This window comes from Carcharodon carcharias, chromosome 13 (genome assembly GCF_017639515.1).
Source record: "Carcharodon carcharias isolate sCarCar2 chromosome 13, sCarCar2.pri, whole genome shotgun sequence".
NCBI classification, from domain to species: domain Eukaryota; kingdom Metazoa; phylum Chordata; class Chondrichthyes; order Lamniformes; family Lamnidae; genus Carcharodon; species Carcharodon carcharias.
This window is the reverse complement of record NC_054479.1, coordinates 106,237,851-106,260,975: the sequence shown is the minus strand read 5'-3', so window position 1 is coordinate 106,260,975 and position 23,125 is coordinate 106,237,851. Positions and strand designations below refer to the sequence as shown.

Sequence of the window (23,125 nt, the reverse complement as noted above, 5' to 3'; positions counted from 1 at the left end):
TATTCTGAGGCAGGATCCAATGTAACCAGGCTGGGTATATGCTGTACCTTAAACGTTACAATCTCCAGTCAACCAGAGGTCATTCCTACAGGTGCCAACTTACATAAACAGTCCCTCAAAAAATTGATTCCCTCAATAAATGTCATGATTTGAGTTTAGAATACAGTTGAATTGGAACATTTTAGAAGGTTTGTCTTCCAATATTTGTAATTTGAAAAATACAAGAACCTTACTTTAGTATTTGTACTGTCAAGTTTATTTTTCCTTTTATATACATAAGTGTGTGCAGTATAACTTGTGTCTTTTATAGTTTCAACTTATGTATAGAATGTCCTACCATACCTGAGATACTACAGGATCTCAGCACACCAAGTGTATAGTGCTGCATTAAACATTTGACATATGCAACTTTATCTAATCAGTTGAGTTTACGGAAAATGAGCAGCTCAGTTTGCCATAAATACTTCCAATGCAGTGCACTAAGGGACCTATTTTCTAAAAGTGTGTTCTAACTATCTGGTTTGATTAGTACAGCTTTGATTGTAAGCATTTCAACAAGAAAATCCATACACTGCAAATAGAAATGGGCATCAGGTAACTAACTCTGGAAAAAGTACACATTCACATTTTAATTTTTTCCCCTTTATTCAGTTGATTAGCTTTTCAATTTTTAAAAATATATAATCACAATAGACAAATTTCACTACCAGGAATAATATGGCAAGTGATACAATATGAGATTAACTGTGGTCCAAAGAGACATAGTAATCCAAAAGAATGACACTGACCCATTATTTCAGAACATCCACTGACTTAGAAACAAGGAAATACACAGAGAGAACAAAACAGTTTAAAGAACAAGATTAAAGTAATATTACAACAGTAATATGTATAGTAGCTGTAGACCATAACAGGACCTTTTCTAAAATTTCAGCAAAGGAGAGTCCATATTCACATTTTCCTTGTTTTCGGGGCTCAACGTAATCAGTGGAGAGCTGAAATCTATAAGCTGAAATAGAATTTTGTTTTACTTTTAGAAAAGACTGAAGAAAATCTGTCAGCATACAATCTTATAGCACAGAAGGAAGCTGTTCAGCCTGTCGTGCCTGTGGCAGATCTTTGAAAGAGTTATCCAAGTTAGTCCCTCTCCCCATAGCCCTGCAAATAGTCTTCAAGTACATGTCCATTTAAAAGTTCCTATGGAACCTGATTCCACCTCTCTTTCAGGTAGTGTGTTCTAGATCTTAGCCCTCCAAGGCGAAAAAATAAATTCTCATTTCCCTTCTTTGAATTTTGCCAATTATTTTAAACCAATGGCATCTAGTTATTGACCTACATGCAGGTCATCCCTTAGTCATTTCCACTCCAAAGAGAACAATCACAGCTTCTTCAATTTCTCCACTACACTGGCCAATCCCCTCTTTCTCATCAAGGCCTTAGCACCCTTCCTAAAATGTGATGCCCAGAATTGTGCTGAGGCCTGACCAGTGATTTGTGAAGGTTTAGCAAGACTACCTTGTTTTTGTATTCAGTGCTCCCCATAACAAAGTCAAGTATCCCGTATACTTCTTTAACCAACTTATTAACTTGCCCTGTCTACTTCAAAGGTTGCGAGTAAACACACACAGGTCCCTCTGCTCTTGCATCCCTCCCTTCAAAATAATACCTCATGTGTCTGCCCAATTCATGAGTGTGCCACCCCGAAATGTTTTTGCTATCCTCTTTGCTATTTACAAATGTTGCCAAATTTTGTATCCAAGTTTTGTATTATTAGTAAACTTTAAAATTGTATTCACCATACCCAAGACTTGGACAGTTATAAAAGTAATGGTCACAATACCAATCTCTGGGGAACCCAGTGCTAATGGCTCTGATCAGAAAACAATTTGTTCACCATTATTCTCTGTTTCTTATCCGTTAGCCAATTACATACCCAAGTTACCATCATCCCTTCAATCCTACATGCTTATGTTTTGAATAAGTCTGATACGTGGCACTTGATCAAATGCCTTTTAAAACAGTTCAAAAATACATTCACCGTACTACCTTTATCAACTCTTTTGTTACTTAGGTTAAACAGACAGGATTTACTTGGCAAATCAGTGATTAATTAACCCATGCTTCTCCAAGTGTCAATTAATTTTGTCCTTGATGGCGGACTCTAGCAGCTTTTCTACCAAAGACAGATTGACTATCTTGTAGTTACCAGGTTTCTCTCTCACTTTTTTTGAATTGGGATGTTATAGTTTCAATCCTCCAGTTCTCTGGTACCATTCCCATATATGAAAAGGATTGAACAATTGTGAAAAGTGTTTCTGGTATCTCCATTTTTGCTTCCCTCGGCAACATATGAGGCATCCCATCTGGACTAGATGACTTGTGAACTTTTGAGTGATGCTAAATAGCACCTCCTTTCTATTTGTTATCCCATCTAATATTGATTTCCTCCTCTTCTACTGTAACATTAAGTTCATCTTATGTGAAGACAGATGCAAAAGCTCAGTGCTCCAGACATGCCCTCTGCCACCAAAGGTTTCAATCTTCATCCCACCACTACTTTAATTATCTTTTAATTTTTGCCTATATAAAAAAATACATTCTTTTTGTTATCTGCTAACTTCTCATTCTTGTTCCCTATCTTATATCCAATCTCCCTCTGCATTCAGCCTGGTTTTCTACTGAAGTTGGCCGAGTGAAAGAAAGTAGAGAGTAGTGGTGAACAGTTGTTTTCTCGAACTCCAGGATTGTACATAAGTGGAGCTCCCCGGGGTTGGTGTTAGGACCACTGCTTTTCTTGATCTACATTAATGACTTGGTGTGCAGGGCACAATTTCAAAATATGCAGCTAATGCAAAATTTGGAGGAGTTGGTGATCTATAACGAGGAGAGTAACAGAATTCAGGAATACATAGAAAGGCTGATGGAAAGGGCAGACATGTAGCAGATGAAATTTAATACACAGAAGTATGAAGTGATACATTTAATGGGAAGAATGAGGAGAGGCAATATAAATTAAAAAGATACAATTCTAAAAGGGTGCAGGAGCATATACCTGTGGGCATATGTGCACAAATCATTGAAGGTGGCAGGGCAGGTTGAGAAAGTGGTTAATAAGACAAAGATTCAGACTTTGGGGCAGACAACATAAAAGCAGGCAAGTTATGGTGAAACTTTATAAAAACACTGGCTCAACCTCAACTGGAATATTGTACCCAATCCTGGTAACCACACTACAGAAGGATGGGAAGGCTATAGCGGGCACAGAAAATTAACGCAATGCTTCCAGGGATGGGAGATTTCAGTTACATGGATAGATTGGCAAAGCTGGGGCTGCTCACCTTAAGGAAGAGAAGGTTGAGAGAAGACTTGATAGAGGTGTTCAAAATTATAAGGAACCTGGACAGGGGAGATAGGGGGAAACTGTTCCTTTTGGCTGAAGGGTTGACAGCCAGAGGACACCAATTTAAGATAAATGGCAAAAGAAGCAACAGCAATATGAAGAATTTTTTTAATGCAGTGAATGGTTAGGATCTAGAATGCACAGGGTGGAGGAGGCAGATTCAATTGTGGCTTTCAAAAGGGAATTGGATAATTATCTTAAAAAAAGAGATTTTCAGGGGTATGAACAAAAGACAGGGAAGTTTGACTAGCTGAATTGCTTTTGGAGAGCTGGCACAGACAGGACAAAACAGCCTCCTTCTATGCTGTAACCATTCTATGCTGTGCCTGAATTTGTTAAAAAGTGGATATTATAACCTATGTTTCCTTTATCATCTGTTCTAGCTTTGGATGCCCTTTTTCTCCTCCTTATGGAGGATATGCTTGGTTTGTATTCGGGCCTAATGTTGCTCACAAAGCACAAGTCAACACTCTTATTAATTTGCTTATTTCACAAGTTAGTGATAACAGATCTTTGTGTTGATTTAGAATTTACCATGAAGATAATTCTCTCTAAACCTATAGTCCATGAAACCCAAATTAATTAAACCAGTAAGTTTAAAAAAGCACAAATAGAATTGTGTTGCCTGGACTTTGATGGTCATAGACCATAGTTCATATACCCCTAGAATATTAAATGTTAAAATTTACAACAGTTTCATACTTGCTAAAGTGAGCTAGCTAACCAAACAAAATAACTTACCGGTTCAGGAGCCTTCATTGGTGCAACCCTCTTTAGGTCAGGAGTATTTGAGAGATCAATAAGTGGGTGGTCTTCAATTTGTTTATTTTTTGTATTAACTTCAACTAAGAGATTCTAACGGGGAAAAAACATGGATGAAAAAAGTATGAATGATATTGGTCTATCCAAATCAATGGAAAATTAATTGTTCAGAAAGGCGGTTACAAAAATTGTTTCATTAAATTTAAAAATAACTAAACACATACAGCAAACAGAATCAGCTACCAATATTTTTGATAGTTGATCAAAAATGGAAAAGACACTCAGACATTTAAAATTAGGCCAACTCTAAAACCTTTCATTAGAATAGATGTAGTGCCACCTAAATGGGGGTCAGGAGAGAAATCTGAAAATAAATAGAAACCTTTTAGCTTGGTGAAATTCAAAGAACAATTGTAAACAGTTATCTATGCTGAACACCATTCTGTTCTCAAAGACAGGCTATTATAGGCTATAAATAGCCTATTTATTCAGTTACATCATCTTCAAGCATCAAAGTAAATTCAAAAGAGTGAACACATGAACCATAATGCGGTGATTATGTTACTAGTCTAGCAATCAGAGGCCTGGAGTAATAATCCAAAGAAGTGAACATAAAAAATGGTGGCATAAATTTTAAAAAAGACCATTAAGTTGTTGGATTGCCATAAAACACCAAGTGGTTCATTGATATCCTTTAGGAAAGGAATCCTCCAGTCTGGGTTATCTGTGACTCCCACATGAATGTGGTTGACTGCCCTCTGAAGTGGCCAGCATGCCACGCAAATGTATGCAGCAGATAGAGCAGTAAGGACTAGTTGGGCACAACAAAATACAGGATTCGTAAAACAACTAATGTGATATAAGAAGGCAGCCACATCCCACAAAATAAATGAACACGTCCTTTTAGGTATTATAAGGCTCCTACAAAATTTTAGAATGTGTCACCCAACTCAGTTAATATTGCCCGTGTGGAAGTCAATAAAATTTGAAAAAACATAGGAAATTGTTTATCTCTTTGTTTCCCTAAACTAAATGAAGTATTAAAACCAGTCCAGTACTGATATTGCTCCCGCTTCTCAAAAGGCAAGAGAGTCAGAAGAAGAGGTAAGAATTTACTGTTAAAGATATAGAATTCTATAAAATTATATTTGATGGAGGAGGAAAGAAGAATGGATACATACAAAAAGATGTTAAAACAAATACATTCAGATTCTATAACTAGTAGCCTTTTCACAGTAGCTTTAATATTGTAATATTAACTTTGCTTGCTTGATCTGTAGTACATTCATACCTCCATGATTTGAGTCTCAGATGTATGCTCTACAGTTTTCACTTGGCATACAGTCTGTGGTTTATCTGGAGAAAAATCCAGGAAACAAGGAACCAGAGGTGGAGATATCTCTTCTTCAGAGGAATCAGATGAGCAAAGAGCTGGTGGCTTTCTCGACATTTTCTGTTCACTACTGAAACATAATAGTTAAATAGTAATGGGCTATAAAATGTCTAAAAAGTAAGCATTGAAATTTCACCTCCCCCATATCTTCATGACAGCTGTCAGGCATGTTCTTACTCAATAGCTGCTTAGCTGCAAACATCCAAAGCCAGTGGATGACTTAATCTGTCAGACTTCTGAATTCAGAGAGTTTGCTCAATGAACTAAACAAAAATTAAGTTACTGTCTCCAGTTATACATGGTTGACATTTCAGAAAGCATTTTACATTTATATTCAAAATTCAATGCAAAAGAGCAGAACTGGCTATTAGTCTCAGGTGAAATAGTAATGCCAGTATAATTGCACTATTAGCCTGGTAACAGGACAGGAGATAGTAAGAAAGTGAAACTCAATCTTTCACCAATACCCATTTTGAAAAAAAAATCTCTGAACAGCAGATCGTGCAAGAGTCTGATGCACTCCCTATTGAACAAGATGTGCTTGAATTTACCAAGATACACAAACATTTTTTTTTTTTAAAAGACAACTATCTTCTGGATAGCAAAAAATAATGGCTAAAGTATGCTACAGAATTTTTATTTAAACTCTCAAACAAAATGTTTCTTGCTCACCTTGCTAGAATAGTTCCACAGGCTGACATACTACGGTTTTGATTAGCTATAGCTTGGCGAGACAACGACCCAAGTCTTGGTTGTGTTTGTGGAGTGAATGTTGGAATAACCGACCTGCGGCGATTTAATGGTGTGGGTAAAGCAGATAAACGTCTCGTGCCAGGTGTTACTGAAGTCAGTCTATTTGGAACGTTAGGTGTTTGCAGCATTCCTCGAATAGGTGGTTTGTTTGGAGTACAAGCCTCTATAACACTGATGAAAAGATTTTAACATAATATTAGCAATCTATAAACTAAAAGCACATATCTTAAGAGAATAATCCAATATTTGGAAGAAAACCAAATTGAAAACAAGAAAACATTTCTACAACCTCACTTCTATGACATTAGAACCTAGTAAGAACCAGCCACACAGTGCTTCCCACATTTCTTCTCCAAAGGAAATAAAATATTGATAGAGCTGACCGAAAGATGGTTTTAAAGGTTGGCTTTAAGGAAAGTTGTAAAAAGGATGAGGGGGAGATGGAGAAGTTTAGGCAGCTAAGCCTAGTGCTGAATGCGCAGCCAATGGTGGGACAATATTATTTAAAGAGATTGCAGAAGTTTGAGGTATGGAGGGATCTGGGTGTCCTGGTACATGAATCACAAAAGGTTGGTATGCAGATACAGCATGTGATTAGCAAATGGAATGTTGTCATTTATTGCAAGGGAAATAGAATATAGAAGTAGGGAAGTTTTGCTATAGTTGTATAGGGTATTGGTGAGACCACATCTGGAGTACTGTGTACAGCTTTGATCTCATTTAAGAAAGCATATAAATGTTTTAGAGGCAGTTCAGAGAAGGTTCACTTGATTGATACCTGGGATTGGGGGGAGTCGGGGGGGGTAGTGCGGCTAGTTATCTTATGAAGAAAGATTGGACAGGCTGAGCCTGTATCCACTGGAGTTTAGAAGAATTACAGGTGATCTTATGGAAACATAAGATCCTGAGGGGGACTTGACAGGTGGATGCTGAAAGGGTGTTTGCTCTTGTGGGAGAGACTAGAGCTAGGGGACAGCGTTTAAAAATAAGATGTTGCCCATTTAAGTCAGAGATGAGGAAAATTCTTTTCTGAGAGCTGAGTCTCTATGGAGCTCTCTTCCCCAAGGAGTGGTGGACGCAGGGTCAACGAATACTTTTAAGGCAGAGTTAGATGGATTCTTGACTAACAAGTGAGTCAAAGGGTATTGGGAGTAGGTAAGAATGTGGAGTTGAGGCCACAATCAGATCAGCCATGATCTTATTAAATAATGGAGCAGGCTCGAAGAGGCCGAATGGCCTACTCCTGCTCTTAATTCATATGTTCATACAAGGGGATACAGAAGAGGCCAGAATCTACTCAGCTTACTGGGAAGGGGCACTTTTAGAAAGATAAGGGTGGTGCTAAGGCCATGAAGGGATGTTAAAAACAAGACCACAATTTTTAAAAATGGGACAGCAAAGACAGACAGGAATGATGAATGAACACTTAGCATAAGAACAGAGGCAGAATTTTACATTTGTTGATGTTTACAGAAGATGAAGGAATGCAGACCGGCTGGGAGAGTGTTGAAATTGTTGAGTATAGAGATGAAAAACTAAGGGATGGAACACAGTTCCAGTTGAGTTGAGGCAAGTACAAAATTGGGGCATTGCTCTGGAGATGGAAGTAGGCAGTTTTTATGACATAGAAGACATCTATAGATCAGCTTGATGTTCCATTTGATCTCTAGAGTGCAAACAGTATCCAATGGGAAGAATGGGAGGCATGGCAATGGAGTTTGTGGCAGGAATGGAGGACAATACTTTTGATCTTTTAATGTTTAAATGGACCAAATTTTGCCTCAACCAAGACAAGAAAGTGCAACATCAAGAGAGCTTGGGCAGAGGTAGAGCTGAACATTGTCAGTGTACATGTACTGAACTGAGGAGGATCATGTCAAACTTCAAAAAGGAGACACAGGTTGGTGGGATGGACAGACAAGTGCCAGATGCAATTTAATGGAGAGAAGTTTGGAGCAATTCATTTTTGTAAAAAGAATGCAGACAGACAATATAAATAAGGAACAAAAACAAAATTACCTGGAAAAACTCAGCAGGTCTGGCAGCATCGGCGGAGAAGAAAAGAGTTGACGTTTCGAGTCCTCATGACACTTCGACAGAACTAAGTAGAAATAGGAAAGGAGTGAAATATAAGCTGGTTTAAGGTGTGTGTGTGTGTGTGTGTGTGTGTGTGTGTGTGTGTGGGGGGGGGGGTGGTGTTGGGTGGGGGGAGAGTAGTTGGGGGGGGTGGTGTGGTTGTAGGGACAAGCAAGCAGTGATAGAAGCAGATCATCAAAAAGATGTCACAGACAACAGAACAAAAGAACACATAGGTGTTGAAGTTGGTGATATATATCTAAACGAATGTGCTAATTAAGAATGGATGGTAGGGCACTCAAGGTATAGCTCTAGTGGGAGTGGGGGGAGCATAAAAAATTTAAAAATAATGGAAATAGGTGGGAAAAAGAAAAATCTATATAATTTATTGGCAAAAAAACAAAAAGGAAGGGGGAAGAAACAGAAAGGGGGTGGGGATGGAGGAGGGAGGTCAAGACCTAAAGTTGTTGAATTCAATATTCAGTCCGGAAGACTGTAAAGTGCCTAATCGGAAGATGAGGTGTTGTTCCTCCAGCTTGCGTTGGGCTTCACTGGAACAATGCAGCAAGCCAAGGACAGACATGTGGGCAAGAGAACAGGGTGGAGTTAAAATGGCAAGCGACAGGGAGGTTTGGGTCATTCTTGCGGACAGACCGCAGGTGTTCTGCAAAGCGGTCGCCCAGTTTACGTTTGGTCTCTCCAATGTAGAGGAGACCACATTGGGAGCAACGAATTCAGTAGACTAAGTTGGGGGAAATGTAAGTGAAATGTTGCTTCACTTGAAAGGAGTGTTTGGGCCCTTGGACGGTGAGGAGAGAGGAAGTGAAGGGGCAGGTGTTACATCTTTTGCGTGGGCATGGGGTGGTGCCATAGGTGGGGGTTGAGGAGTAGGGGGTGATGGAGGAGTGGACCAGGGTGTCTCGGAGGGAACGATCCCTACGGAATGCCGACGGGGGGGGGTGTAGGGAAGATATGTTTGGTAGTGGCATCATGCTGGAGTTGGCAGAAATGTCGGAGGATGATCCTTTGAATGCGGAGGCTGGTGGGGTGATAAGTGAGGACAAGGGGGACCCTATCATCTTTCTGGGAGGGAGGAGAAGGCCTGAGGGCGGATGCGCGGAGATGGGCCGGACACGGTTGAGGGCCCTGTCAACGACCGTGGGTGGAAAACCTCGGTTAAGGAAGAAGGAGGACATGTCAGAGGAACTGTTTTTGAAGGTAGCATCATCGGAACAGATGCAACGGAGGCGAAGGAACTGAGAGAATGGGATGGAGTCCTTACAGGAAGCGGGGTGTGAGGAGCTGTAGTTAAGGTAGCTGTGGGAGTCGGTAGGCTTGTAATGGATATTGGTGGACAGTCTATCACCAGAGATTGAGACAGAGAGGTCAAGGAAAGGAAGGGAAGTGTCAGAGATGGACCACGTGAAAATGATGGAGGGGTGGAGATTGGAAGCAAAATTAATAAATTTTTCCAAGTCCCGACGAGAGCATGAAGCAGCACCGAAGTAATCATCGATGTACTGGAGAAAGAGTTGTGGAAGGGGGCCAGAGTAGGACTGCAACAAGGAATGTTCCACATACCCCATAAAGAGACAGGCATAGCTGGGGCCCATGTGGGTACCCATAGCCACACCTTTTATTTGGAGGAAGTGAGAGGAGTTGAAGGAGAAATTGTTCAGTGTGAGAACAAGTTCAGCCAGACGGAGAGTAGTGGTGGATGGGGATTGTTCGGGCCTCTGTTCGAGGAAGCAGCTAAGGGCCCTCAGACCATCCTGGTGGGGGATGGAGGTGTAGAGGGATTGGACGTCCATGGTGAAGAGGAAGCGGTTGGGGCCAGGGAACTGAAAATTGTTGATGTGACGTAAGGTGTCAGAGGAATCACGGATGTAGGTGGGAAGGGACTGGACAAGGGGAGAGAGAAGGGAGTCAAGATAACGAGAAATTAGTTTTGTGGGGCAGGAGCAAGCTGACACGATTGGTCTACCGGGGCAGTTCTGTTTGTGGGTTTTGGGTAGGAGGTAGAAGCGGGCCGTCCAAGGTTGGGCGACTATCAGGTTGGAAGCTGTGGGAGGAAGATCTCCAGAGGAGATGAGGTCAGTGACAGTCCTGGAAACAATGGCTTGATGTTCAGTGGTGGGGTCATGGTCCAGGGAGAGATAGGAGGAAGTGTCTGCGAGTTGACGCTCAGCCTCCGCGAGGTAGAGACTTCCTCACAGACACTTCCTCCTACCTCTCCCTGGACCATGACCCCACCACTGAATATCAAGCCATTGTTTCCAGGACTGTCACTGACCTCATTTCCTCTGGGGATCTTCCTCCTACAGCTTCCAACCTGATAGTCACCCAACCTCGGACGGCCCGCTTCTACCTCCTACCCAAAATCCACAAACAGAACTGTCCCGGTAGACCAATTTATCAGCTTGCTCCTGCCCCACAGAACTCATTTCTCGTTATCTTGACTCCCTTCTCTGTCCTCTTGTCCAGTCCCTTCCCACCTACATCCGTGATTCCTCTGACACCTTACATCACATCAACAATTTCCAGTTCCCTGGCCCCAACCGCTTCCTCTTCACCATGGACGTCCAATTGCTCTACACCTCCATCCCCCACCAGGATGGTCTGAGGGACCTTAGCTTCTTCCTCGAACAGAGGCCCGAACAATCCCCATCCACCACTACTCTCCTCCGTCTGGCTGAACTTGTTCTCACACTGAACAATTTCTCCTTCAACTCCTCTCACTTCCTCCAAATAAAAGGTATGGCTATGGGTACCCGCATGGGCCCCAGCTATGCCTGTCTTTTTATGGGGTATGTGGAACATTCCTCGTTCCAGTCCTACTCCGGCCCCCTTCCGCAACTCTTTCTCCGGTACATCGATAATTACTTCGGTGCTGCTTCGTGCTCTCGTCGGGACTTGGAAAAATTTATTAATTTTGCTTCCAATCTCCACCCCTCCATCATTTTCACGTGGTCCACCTCAGACACTTCCCTTCCCTTCCTTGACCTCGCTGTCTCAATCTCTGGTGATAGACTGTCCACCAATATCCATTACAAGCCTACCGACTCCCACAGCTACCTTAACTACAGCTCCTCACACCCCACTTCCTGTAAGGACTCCATCCCTTTCTCTCAGTTCCTTCGCCTCCGTCGCATCTGTTCCGATGATGCTACCTTCAAAAACAGTTCCTCTGACATGTCCTCCTTCTTCCTTAACCGAGGTTTTCCACCCACGGTCGTTGACAGGGCCCTCAACCGTGTCCGGCCCATCTCCGCGCATCCGCCCTCAGGCCTTCTCCTCCCTCCCAGAAAGATGATAGGGTCCCCCTTGTCCTCACTTATCACCCCACCAGCCTCCGCATTCAAAGGATCATCCTCCGCCATTTCCGCCAACTCCAGCATGATGCCACTACCAAACATATCTTTCCTTCACCCCCCCGTCGGCATTCTGTAGGGATCATTCCCTCCGGGACACCCTGGTCCACTCCTCCATCACCCCCTACTCCTCAACCCCCACCTATGGCACCACCCCATGCCCACGCAAAAGATGTAACACCTGCCCCTTCACTTCCTCTCTCCTCACCGTCCAAGGGCCCAAACACTCCTTTCAAGTGAAGCAACATTTCACTTGCATTTCCCCCAACTTAGTCTACTGCATTCATTGCTCCCAATGCGGTCTCCTTTACATCGGAGAGACCAAACGTAAACTGGGCGACCGTTTTGCAGAACACCTGAGGTCTGTCCGCAAGAATGACCCAAACCTCCCTGTCGCTTGACATTTCAACACTCCACCCTGCTCTCTTGCCCACATGTCTGTCCTTGGCTTGCTGCATTGTTCCAGTGAAGCCCAACGCAAACTGGAGGAACAACACCTCATCTTCCAACTAGGCACTTTACAGCCTTCCAGACTGAATATTGAATTCAACAACTTTAGGTCTTGACCTCCCTCCTCCATCCCCACCCCCTTTCTGTTTCTTCCCCCTTCCTTTTGTTTTTTTGCCAATAAATTATATAGATTTTTCTTTTTCCCACCTATTTCCATTATTTTAAAATATTTTTAAATCTTTTATGCTCCCCCCACCCCCACTAGAGTATACGTTGAGTGCTCTTCCATCCATTCTTAATTAGCACATTCGTTTAGATATATATCACCAACTTCAACACCTATGTGTTCTTTTGTTCTGTTGTCTGTGACATCTTTTGATGATCTGCTTCTATCAATGCTTGCTTATCCCTACAACCACACCCCCCCCCCCACTTCTCTACCCCCCCCACCACCCTCAACCCAACCCACCAACACCCCCCCACCCCGCTACACACACACACACACACACCTTAAACCAGCTTATATTTCACTCCTTTCCTATTTCTACTTAGTTCTGTCGAAGGGTCATGAGCACTCGAAACATCTACTCTTTTCTTCTCCGCCGATGCTGCCAGACCTGCTGAGTTTTTCCAGGTAATTCTGTTTTTGTTTTGGATTTCCAGCATCCGCAGTTTTTTGTTTTTATCTGAATATAAATAAGGTACAATTCTAAAAGGGGTGCAGGAGCAGAAGGATCAGGGTGTATATGTGCATAAATCAATGAAAGTAGCAGGACAGTTTGAGAGAGCAGTGAATAAATTATAAGGCATCCTAAGCTTTATCATCAGGAGCATAGAGAACAAAAGAAAAGTTATGTTAAACTTGAATGAAATACTAGTTCAGCCACAACTGAAGTATTGCACCCAGTTCTGGGCACATTTCAGGAAGGATGTGAAGGCATTAGAGAGGGTGCAGAAAAAAATTCATGAGAATGGTGCCAGGGATGAGAAACTTCAGTTACATAGCTAGATTAAGAAGTTAGAACAGTTTTCCTTGGAGAAGATTGAAAGGAATTTGATAGAGGTATTCAAAATCAAGAGAGGTCAGGATAGAGCAGATAGGGAGAAACTGTTTCCATTGTTGGAAGGACCAAGAACTAGCGGGCACAGACTTAAGGGTAACCGGCAAAAGGAACAATAGCAACAACAGGAAAAATTTCTTTATGCAGCAAGTGGTTAGGGTCTGGTATGCACTGCCTGAGAGTGTGGTGTAGAGGCTCTCGAAAGAGAATTGGATGCCATTTGTAACTTTAGTTTAGGGCCATTTCACTGCTGTGACAAAGATGGAAACCTGATTGGAGAGGTTAAAAAAAAATGTAATGGGAAAGATGTCCATATATATGAAAGGCAACAGCACTGACGATTGAGGAAATGAGGTTGGCGTGGATGAGTAGCTTCCAAGGAAGAGGTTAAAGGTGGGCATTTTGAGGAGGATGATGTTGATATCTTTTAAAAAAAAAAGGAAAAAAAAAGTCATGAGAATTGATTCATTGTAGCAGGGAATCATTTGCTGTGTTAGCTATCATAGGAGCTAGGGATTATCTTTGTTTTGAACGAGGGAGAAAGGAAGCACTAGGAGGAACAGCTGGCATGGGAGAAAAGAGGGGGCTTTTTTGGGTACAAAAACAAAAAAGTAGTCAGCTGAGGCGAATGGATGGCCAAATGCTAGTCTAGAGTTTAAAGTGCAGTTATATGTGATTTGGAGGTGTTTTCTCTTCTCTGCACTCTCTCCCAGGTGAATACAGGAGGAAGTCGGGCTCGAAGAAAATACAGAATATAGGTGTTGAGGAATACAAGATCAACCAGGTCAGAGATAGCTTTCACAGGTATAGAAAGGATACAGACGATGCCATGGCTGATTAAACTATTGTGCTTTCTCTGGTTCTTTGAGGCACCACTAAGCAGAATGGACACGAGCATATTCTGGTCACTATTTACCATGAGGAATATGCTCATGTACCAGAGTTTTGTTCATTTCACACTATTTTATTAAACAAGGTTCTGCAAGCTGAGGTAGATGCAATGGGTTTGGCAGAATGAAAGCAAATAGGAAAAGTTGGAATGCTATCCAGTGGATTTACGTTGCAAAAGCACAAACATGGTTGGACTAAAGATAGTACTGAGCTTGCTTGCATTACTATTGGGCTAATAACCTGATAGTGATGGTCAAAGGAGTCACTTTACTTTTTAATAAAGCATGTTTATTAGATGTATAGGAGGGACATTTACAAATCTATAGTCTGGTAATATGCTGTTTTGACATTCTACTGCAATTAGAAAATTCTTGTTACCTCTCAATTGCACCGCATGACAACAGCTTCTTTGGTTCTGTTATTTTTGACTTTGTGGTTCGAGGTGAAGGTGCTTAAATGACAGTTAATAAAAAATAATGAATAGTCTCTAAGACAAGTCAAATAGCTCTTTCTGCACCAGAAGACAAAATGAAGCAATCGTATCCAACTGAATTGATCCAATAAGGAAAATTGTACACACAAATCTCTCCCAAAAGAAAGGATTAAAACAATTCTTCAAAAGTAAGTCCACTTATTTAGTTCTTATACAGCAATGACCATGTAAATCTTGAATCTGACAGAATAAATCTACTTTAGGGCTTTGACTATAATCGCTCTTACTGTAATCCAAAACATGCAAGATAATTCTTAAAGATGTCTACCAGAAAGAAACACTTTCTAGTACATTCAAATGTAATTGTAGACCCAAGCAAAATACAATCCGATTTTTGTAGCTGCAGATCAGTTAATGAAGGATCATCATTCTTCCCCATCCCCACTGTTATGAACTTTTCAGAACTACATCTATTTTCCACTATAAACAATGAAATTCATGTCATTTCAACTGGTGATAAACATTTCATGCACTTAATAATTTAGCCAAGATTGACAACTAGTAATCCCAAATTGCATGAAAATTTGGAATTAAAATTACTGATACAAAATACCCAAGACCAAGACCTATATTTTAAAGAGTGTTTATACTTACCACTGGATCTTTTTGAAACTAGGCTAGGAATAATAGATGTCTTAGTCTTTGCACACGGATCCTTCCCTAATGCATTTACAACTTGGTTTGATTTGATTTTAGTTTCAACCTTCATATCAATTGAGCCACTTCTTTGTAAACCTCTAAAGGGCAGGGTCTGCATCCCTGATCCTTGCTGATTCATCTTTCCAGGAGTGGTTAATTGACAAGTATTTGCTGGTTTCATTAATTTTGTTTTTGGAACGTCAATTGCACATGTAGAACTTGACTTGCTCTTTGGAGCCACAATTCTGCTGCCATTTTTTGAATTTTGCAATTTTGATGAGTTTAAGGAAACATTCATGGACACCACTGAAAGAGAAATTGCAAGTATTTAGAAAACTGGTTCTGAATTTGAAAGCAAGAGATTACCTTTCACAAATATTACACTGCCAGAAGCAGAATTTATCAGGTGCATATATATTTTTTTAAATATCCCTTAAGTTCATACTTGATACTGCATTTTAAAATAAACCATTTTTCAAACATAACTTTACACATTATTTCACCACTCCATTACTCCAGAATGGGGTTTGGATAATCAAGGGACGATGGACAGACTTTAGTGGAGTTCAATCGTATTTTATAAAAGAACAAGCCTTGCTGCACAAATAGCACTTTCAACCTATTATAACTTTGCACCTTTCCATCTAATATAGTAATTTTTCATTTCAACACCAGCTTTCCAGAATATATTGCTATAATCACAGAAATTTACAGCACAAAAGGGGAAGTCATTGTGTCCATATCCACTGACAAGGAGCCATCTAGCCCAACTCCACTTTCCGGCTCTAGGTCCGTAAATAGGTACCATCGCTCCCCAGCCAACATCAATGTGCTTACATTAAAGTGCAACTCAAAATAGAGACCCACCACTCCTTAGAGAAATATAAAGGAATCTGTAATGCTCTTGTGTGCCTGCCAGTTCCAGAGCAATTTTGGAGGTGGTATTGGATTGAAAGTCAAGAATTTAATCCCCGTTATAAACCAAGAATACAAAAGGCTTACTTTGAGTGCAGGGTAATATGAATATACTAAAGTCTGGAAGAGAGCAAACAACTGCCAGTGGGAAATTAGTACATTTAGGATGTTAGGTAGGTCTAATGCATTGGATGTGATGATGTGTCAAAGTAAACAAGGCCCCTCAATTTTACTTTTTAAAATGTCAGATATAAAAACCAGAAGCCAAATTCCACAATTTTTGAATTACAAAACATTTTAAGATTGAAAATCCAACTTGCCTTTGCCACCACTAGCAGAATTATGAAGACCAGAATGAACACTGGATATAGATGACGAAGCATGGTTGAGAGTCCTTACTGCCATACCAGCACTCTGCTTCTTCACAGAACCTGAAACCTTAGACCCAGATACCTTTGGTTGGCTTCCCTACAATAAAACCAAATCTTTTCTCAGAATGCAACAGGACAAAATAGGTTTTCCTAAGCATAGGTTATTCAGAGTTTCTCCTCACATTTTATCCTGCTCTGCTTAGTCTTCCAAAATCCAGACATAAACAGCACATGAAATTCAATGGATAAATTTGCAGTAGTATAAAATGAGGTAGTACATTTTGGGAGGAAGAATAGGGAGGTCACTTATTACTTGTAAGGTTCAAGTCTGGGTGGGGTAGAGGAACAAAAGTAATCTCGGAGCACAAATATGCCAATCACTAAAAGTTGCACCATAGCAAGGTTATTTATAAAGCAAACTAAGGACTAGGCTTTACTTCTACAGTGATAAAATTGAAAAGTAGGGAAATTATGCTAAACTTGTATCGAAGCTTGGGTTGGACTACACTTAAGAGTACTAGTGCAGTCCTGGTCATCATATTATGAAAAGGAAATGAAGGCACTGGTGAGGATCTGGAGAATATTTATAAGGAAGATACCAGAAATGCATGGGTATACATATCAGGAAAGTATTGACATGCTGGGTTCTCTTCTCTTTGGAAGAAAGTTTGATGGATGACCTAATAGAGATGAAAGGTTTGGATACAGTGGATGCAGAGAGAATGTTTTCTCTTGTGGGGGAGAGCGTAACTAGAAGCCATCAATACAAAATAGTCACCAAGAAATCTAATAGGGAATGCAGAAGAAACTTTACACCAAAAAGTGATAAATGGCGAGAAAGTGAAACTCCTACCAGAGGGAGTGGTTGAAGCAAATAGTATAGATGCATTTAAGGGGAAGCCAGACAAGCATATCAGATACAAGGAGAGAGTTATAATAGATTTGGATGAGGAAAGATAGGAGGAGGCTCAATGAGGCCCATTTCTGTGTTGTATATCCTATGTATACTTTATGCTGCCCAAAGGGAAGTAGCAGCGCTACTAGAGTCTTCAAAATCTTATCAAGCATATTGCAAAGCCCTGCCCTCAAGCATAGCTTATCAAAATAAGAATGCCAAACTTGCTACCTTTACTCTGGTACATTGTTGCTATTACATGTGAAGCCATAAGAATAGATGCTTATAGTTGGAATAATCAAACATATTTTAATGGGTAGTTACAGGAATGCCCGACTTCAAGACTTTTGACTCGATCAGAACTATAAGACTTTCCCTTATTGAATCACTTATTGGTGAATAAAGGATACATTGAGCACAATTCAGCCCCATTCCCTTTGCTAAAAGGATATCTCAGCAAAATTAAGGCCACTTCCCCCTCATCAAAAAAATGCATTATACAAAAGAATTAGAAATGAAAAAGTAAACCAGCAATACAGAAATATGCATCTTTAAAAAACAGAAATGCATCAGTTTTATTTTAAAAAGCCACAACCATATAATACTTATATCAAGTTATCTCAATTAATTAATTAATTTTTGCACAATTCACAAACATGTCCCAAGTCAGGTGACATGTTTAAATAATTTTTTTCCTCCTTTATTAAAAAGTTTCACTCTCAACTTAATCTCTCTGAGGCAGCTCCGTGCCTCAGGGAGATTTCTGCGCTCTTTTGCGCATGCTCAAAACAGCGCAGGTCCCGACTCTCCCTCCTCCCCCTGCCCGCACAGGTAGCATTGCCTTCTTAGAAAAATTAAATAATTATTCTTACCTCCTTTATATTGAAATTATTTATAAATCTACCTGATTGCCATGAGGTATGGTTTTGCATGTCGAATTACTTAGAAATTGCAACATAGGAACAGGCTGTTTGGCACAGTCAGTCTATTTGATGTTTAACCTCCACACAAGCAGTGTTTGCCTATCCTCTCTTCCTTCAGTTAACTATCTATTAAGTGCGTCATGCTGGGCGGCCCTTAGCTGGCCCGTCCAGGTAAAATGTCAGCGCGCAGCCGATCGCGGGTGGTGATCGGCTCCGCGGCCGCCCAGCACACCTGACATAGGTAAGTTTCTGGCCTATATTTCTTGAAAAATTTTTAGTTTTAGCCAAGCATATATCATTAACATTTGCATCAAGCCAAAAATTATAGTTTTATCTTACAAAACATTTAATGTTAGAAATGTTTGGATAAATATCCTCAAATATATGTTCTTCCACATGATAAACTATTCAGCATGCTCGCATGGAAATTTGGGATAGAGGATTTGTAGCTCCCATGCACAAGTTCACTGTAATACATGAGGAATAATTTTTACCCCACTCCTATGGCAATTCCCAGACTGTGGCAAAAGGCAATAGAGATGGTGCTGCACAGATTCACCAGGTCTGGTACAAGGAAATACAAAAAGAAATACTTGAACAATTGAGCTATTTTAGATTAGAGTTGAGGAGATTACACAGTGATATGACAAATGTTTAAAGAGTTACAAAGATAATTAGGACAATTTAGATAGGAACTGTTTTCAGTGACTGAAGAATCTAGAATGAGGTGACATGAGTATGAGATTAAAAGTAAAAGATTAGGACATCATGAGGGAAGTTTAGAAAATTGGTTTTGATCGATAGTTACTTCGTCAGTCACTAATTCCTGTGGAATACTCTATATCAGCACTTAATAGATAGTTAACTGAAGGAAGAGAGGATAGGCAAACACTGCTTGTGTGGAGGTTAAACATCAAATAGACTGACTGTGCCAAACAGCCTGTTTCTATGTTGCAATTTCTAAGTAATTCTACATGCAAAACCATACCTCATGGCAATCAGGTAGATTTATAAATAATTTCAATATAAAGGAGGTAAGAATAATTATTTAATTTTTCTAGGAAGGCATTATACAATTTAAGCATTGAATAAAAATTAGGCCAATGGGATTTGGGATTACTTTTTTGGCATCACTGAAGGGGTCTCATTTTTTTTTGCTGGGTCAGAAGACTATTGTTTTCAGGTACTTTGATGCTGAATCACAAATTCACTACTGGAAACTTTTTGGTGGGGGGTGGGGAGATGGTGGGGAGGAACAAATTATTTGGATCTTAAGTAAATGCTACAATTCCAATTTTGGGAGGTGCAACAAAAACATAATGCAAAACAAAAATGTAAACAACAGGTAGCTTTGGGGGAAACAAAATTATTTGCATCTTCATACTTTAAAAGTTGCTTTAACAGGTTTGTTGTTATTGTAGCAATGGGTAAACCACTATTATGTTTACGTTTCAGGAAATGGAAAAGCTCTAGATCTTGCACTTGCCATAAATTATGCTACAAAAAATTGACTAGTTATGGTACAGTACATAGTAAAACTCTAACATCTAACCAGCCCATCACGTTTACTGAAATTGTTGATTAACGTTAGACAACTTAAATGCAACAGGTAACATTGAATAAACCTCTACTATTCCATTCTGTATTGATTGTTTTAACAGAATAAGAAAACTGCTTACCTTTTCTGATGTCCATGTTGGCTGTTCACCTAATGGAACTTCCCTCAAAGTTATGCTCTCAGTACAAGCCACATCATCATTGCCTAATGTTGGATTTCTGCAGTTTTGTAGAGGCTGCACAGAAGAGTTGATTACCTGGACAACAGCTTTCTTAGGTGATTTTAATAGAAAGCCAGGACGAGCATTGGAAGAACAAACCTGCAGACTTTTCTGGATTGCAAGTGGAAGTAACCTCAGTGGACTATCTTGAACTACAAAGGTTTCTCTTCTTGGACAACTTGGGCTGCTAATACCCCTCAGAAGGGTCAGTTTTAATTTTGATTCCTCTATAAATTGTTCCACATTTTTACTGTGTATCATTTCATTTCCCATTTTCTCAGACTTTCCCTCCACATGGTTTTCAAAATGCAGTGCTAGTAAATTGGCTTCTCTGGAAACTTCAACAAACTGGTCTGTGTTCAGAGGACTCCAATTCACAATTTCTGCAGACTTCAAACTTTTCTCTTCCTTGCAATTTAAATCAATTCCAATAGCAACACATTTTTCCACGTGTCGAACTGGCCCAAGAAAAACTTCATCATCATCATCACTTTTTCCACTAGGGAGAAAAAAAGCCTACTAGTTTAAGATTGAAAAGGTATTATGAATTTAGTTTCATCTGCTTGAAGCTCAAACATTAGCATGATCATACTGTGTAGGCTAAATTTCTGGTTAAACTTCTCAAGTCTGTACACCATCTGCAGCTAACTGACTCATAGACAAGGCGGCCTGGGGATAATGCTTTCTCTAGTCCCCTCCTTCTCGATAAGGATGTCCAATTTGCAACTGCACTAAACAACACATTTTAAGATCTAGAATCATAACAGCTATTCAATTAAACACTCCTTTCTGTTCCTAAATTATGACTATTCCCAGAGGTCAAAGGTGCAGGTAAGTTCTCTGCCACAGTCTGACTAGCAAATGCAGTCAAGCTATTCGACTTGGAAGGTTGTAGGGGAGCCACAGCAGAGCATAATCCAGTTCTTGGGCAACCAGTCACACACACACACACACTTTCCAACAGGCAGAATCTGGCCCAGATGGCCCCAGAAAATCCACCTTTTGGTTGATCTCAACCTCACCACCTAATGTTTCTTCCATTCTATCAAATTCCACAACTATTATCCAGTGGTCTAAAATCTATTTATAATTAAAGGAAAGCGGAATTTTTTTTAAATCGCCTTTCTGATAACCTATTCCTTAAACCAATCACTGTATGAAATTTGCAAGTCAGGCAGCACAAGTTTGACAAAAGATCGAAATCCACCAGAAATTCTTGACCCCATTTCCAACCCCCCTTCCCCAAGAGAGAAACTGCCTAACATGCTAAGCGAGTGCTGCCAATATTTTTTGATCTTATTTCTGATTTCCAGCATTTGCTTGCAACTTGAATAATCTGTCTGTAAAATATCAATCCCCAATAAAAACTATATCTTCAGGCTTTTCTAAAAAGGGCCAGTGTCTTAACATTTTTATCAATTGAGATTCCCAACATCCAGTATCGTCTTAGTTGCCTTACACTGCTATCTGTCAAGGGCAACATTACAGTGAACAATGTTTGACTGTGTCTGGAATCCTGAGTATAAGGCCATATATGGTAACATTGCTTCTTTGGCTTGCATGCTATCCCTTTGCTAACACAAGGCCTCAACTTCAGCAAAATATGCTCTTAACTAATGGTCAGAGTTATTACACTAATTGCACATTCCACAAATACTCTTGATTTTGATTCTTTAGTCCAAAAATAATTTTATATTTTTTAACAAAATAAGCATATTTGGGCCAGGCTCCTAAAACAAAAATTATCTTTTAAAATCTGGTTGTATTGGAGACATGGCAACTAATGAACAAGTTAATTTGTAAACATGGAAACCTGATATTGGATTACACAGACAAACCTCATTCTGGCTCAAAGTTTCGACCTGCAACTATTTTTTTAGTTGAACCTACTTTCTAAATCAGTAGCGTACTGCATTTCCCAATTGGACCACTATCATTAACATCTTTTATTGAACCTTAAATACTTATTGCAACTGGAATACAACATTCACTACATTTTGGTTGTCTACTACAAGCAATAACAAGCTTGAGAAAATGAAAATGTTTACCTTGCAGGGGATAACAAAATATCAAAGTCAGAATTCTCTTCAGATAAAAGATTGAAATCTGAAAATACAAATTACATGCTGCTGAATTCACTGAACAGAGACACATGGAATACTAAATAGAAGATACTAAACTAAAGAACATTTTTCCAACTTTAACTTTTCCCCATTTTAAGGGCAATGCCTGAATAAATATAATCCAAGGGAAAAAAGGAATAACTATACATTTACTCCATTTTAGTCTTCTTATTCCTCAGTTTCATGTTTTCAAGCTAGTCAACAGCAGCATTGGAGGAAACAATTTCCTTTTCAGGAATCTCTCAAATTGAGTGTGTTCTGAAACAAAAACCCACTATATCCAGTCATCACAAGGAAAAAACTCCCGCGGTTCCACAGTGCAGTACCCAATTGCTTTGGAAATGGCCCAGGGGTTTTGCTTCAACATCTCTATCCAGGAGCTTCTGATTACTACTAAATTTGCCATTCAATGGTTTGAATCTGTTACTCATGATCTTACTCACACAATTTATTTTTCTGGATTTACTTTTCCTGTACCATTATCTTTTTTGTATACATCTTTTAATGACTCAGGTATGCTTTTTCAAGGTTGAAAACCAACTTTCTGTTTAACTCAACCCTTGGACACTAGGCTCATGACTTTTCTTTACAATGCATCACCAAGCAAACAAAAACAGCTTATAACATAACATCTTTATGTTCTAAAATGCCCCAAGAAACCTAAAACTTGGACACCGTACTTGATGTTGGGCTGACCAGAGAACTATGCAGCTTGATGAATTTGTCTATTTAGCCAAATCAGTTGCACACAAATCTTTATTGATTGCTGTCCTAGATTGGCTGTGCATATTGAGTATCGTCTCTTGGACTTCTAAATTTCTTCAACTTAAT

The 23,125-nt window shown here is 39.9% G+C and overlaps 1 protein-coding gene across 4 annotated transcripts in view; it reads right to left on the bottom strand.

Moving 5' to 3' along the window:
• Positions 1-626: 626 nt before the first annotated feature.
• The window catches only part of LOC121285576 (G2 and S phase-expressed protein 1-like), a 28,070-nt gene continuing 5,571 nt past the window's right edge, over positions 627-23,125 (bottom strand). For 3 of the 4 annotated variants that reach the window (XM_041202140.1, XM_041202138.1, XM_041202139.1), the window contains exons 3-11: positions 22,220-22,277; positions 20,073-20,670; positions 16,525-16,672; positions 15,245-15,595; positions 14,536-14,608; positions 6,228-6,479; positions 5,454-5,625; positions 4,142-4,255; positions 627-1,009 (exon numbers count right to left, since the gene is read on the bottom strand). In XM_041202140.1, the coding sequence (XP_041058074.1) occupies positions 923-1,009; positions 4,142-4,255; positions 5,454-5,625; positions 6,228-6,479; positions 14,536-14,608; positions 15,245-15,595; positions 16,525-16,672; positions 20,073-20,670; positions 22,220-22,277 (1,853 nt within the window). In that variant the 3' untranslated portion in view covers positions 627-922. The remainder of the gene's footprint in view (positions 1,010-4,141; positions 4,256-5,453; positions 5,626-6,227; positions 6,480-14,535; positions 14,609-15,244; positions 15,596-16,524; positions 16,673-20,072; positions 20,671-22,219; positions 22,278-23,125) is intronic. The other variant, XM_041202141.1, reaches the window with a different exon arrangement.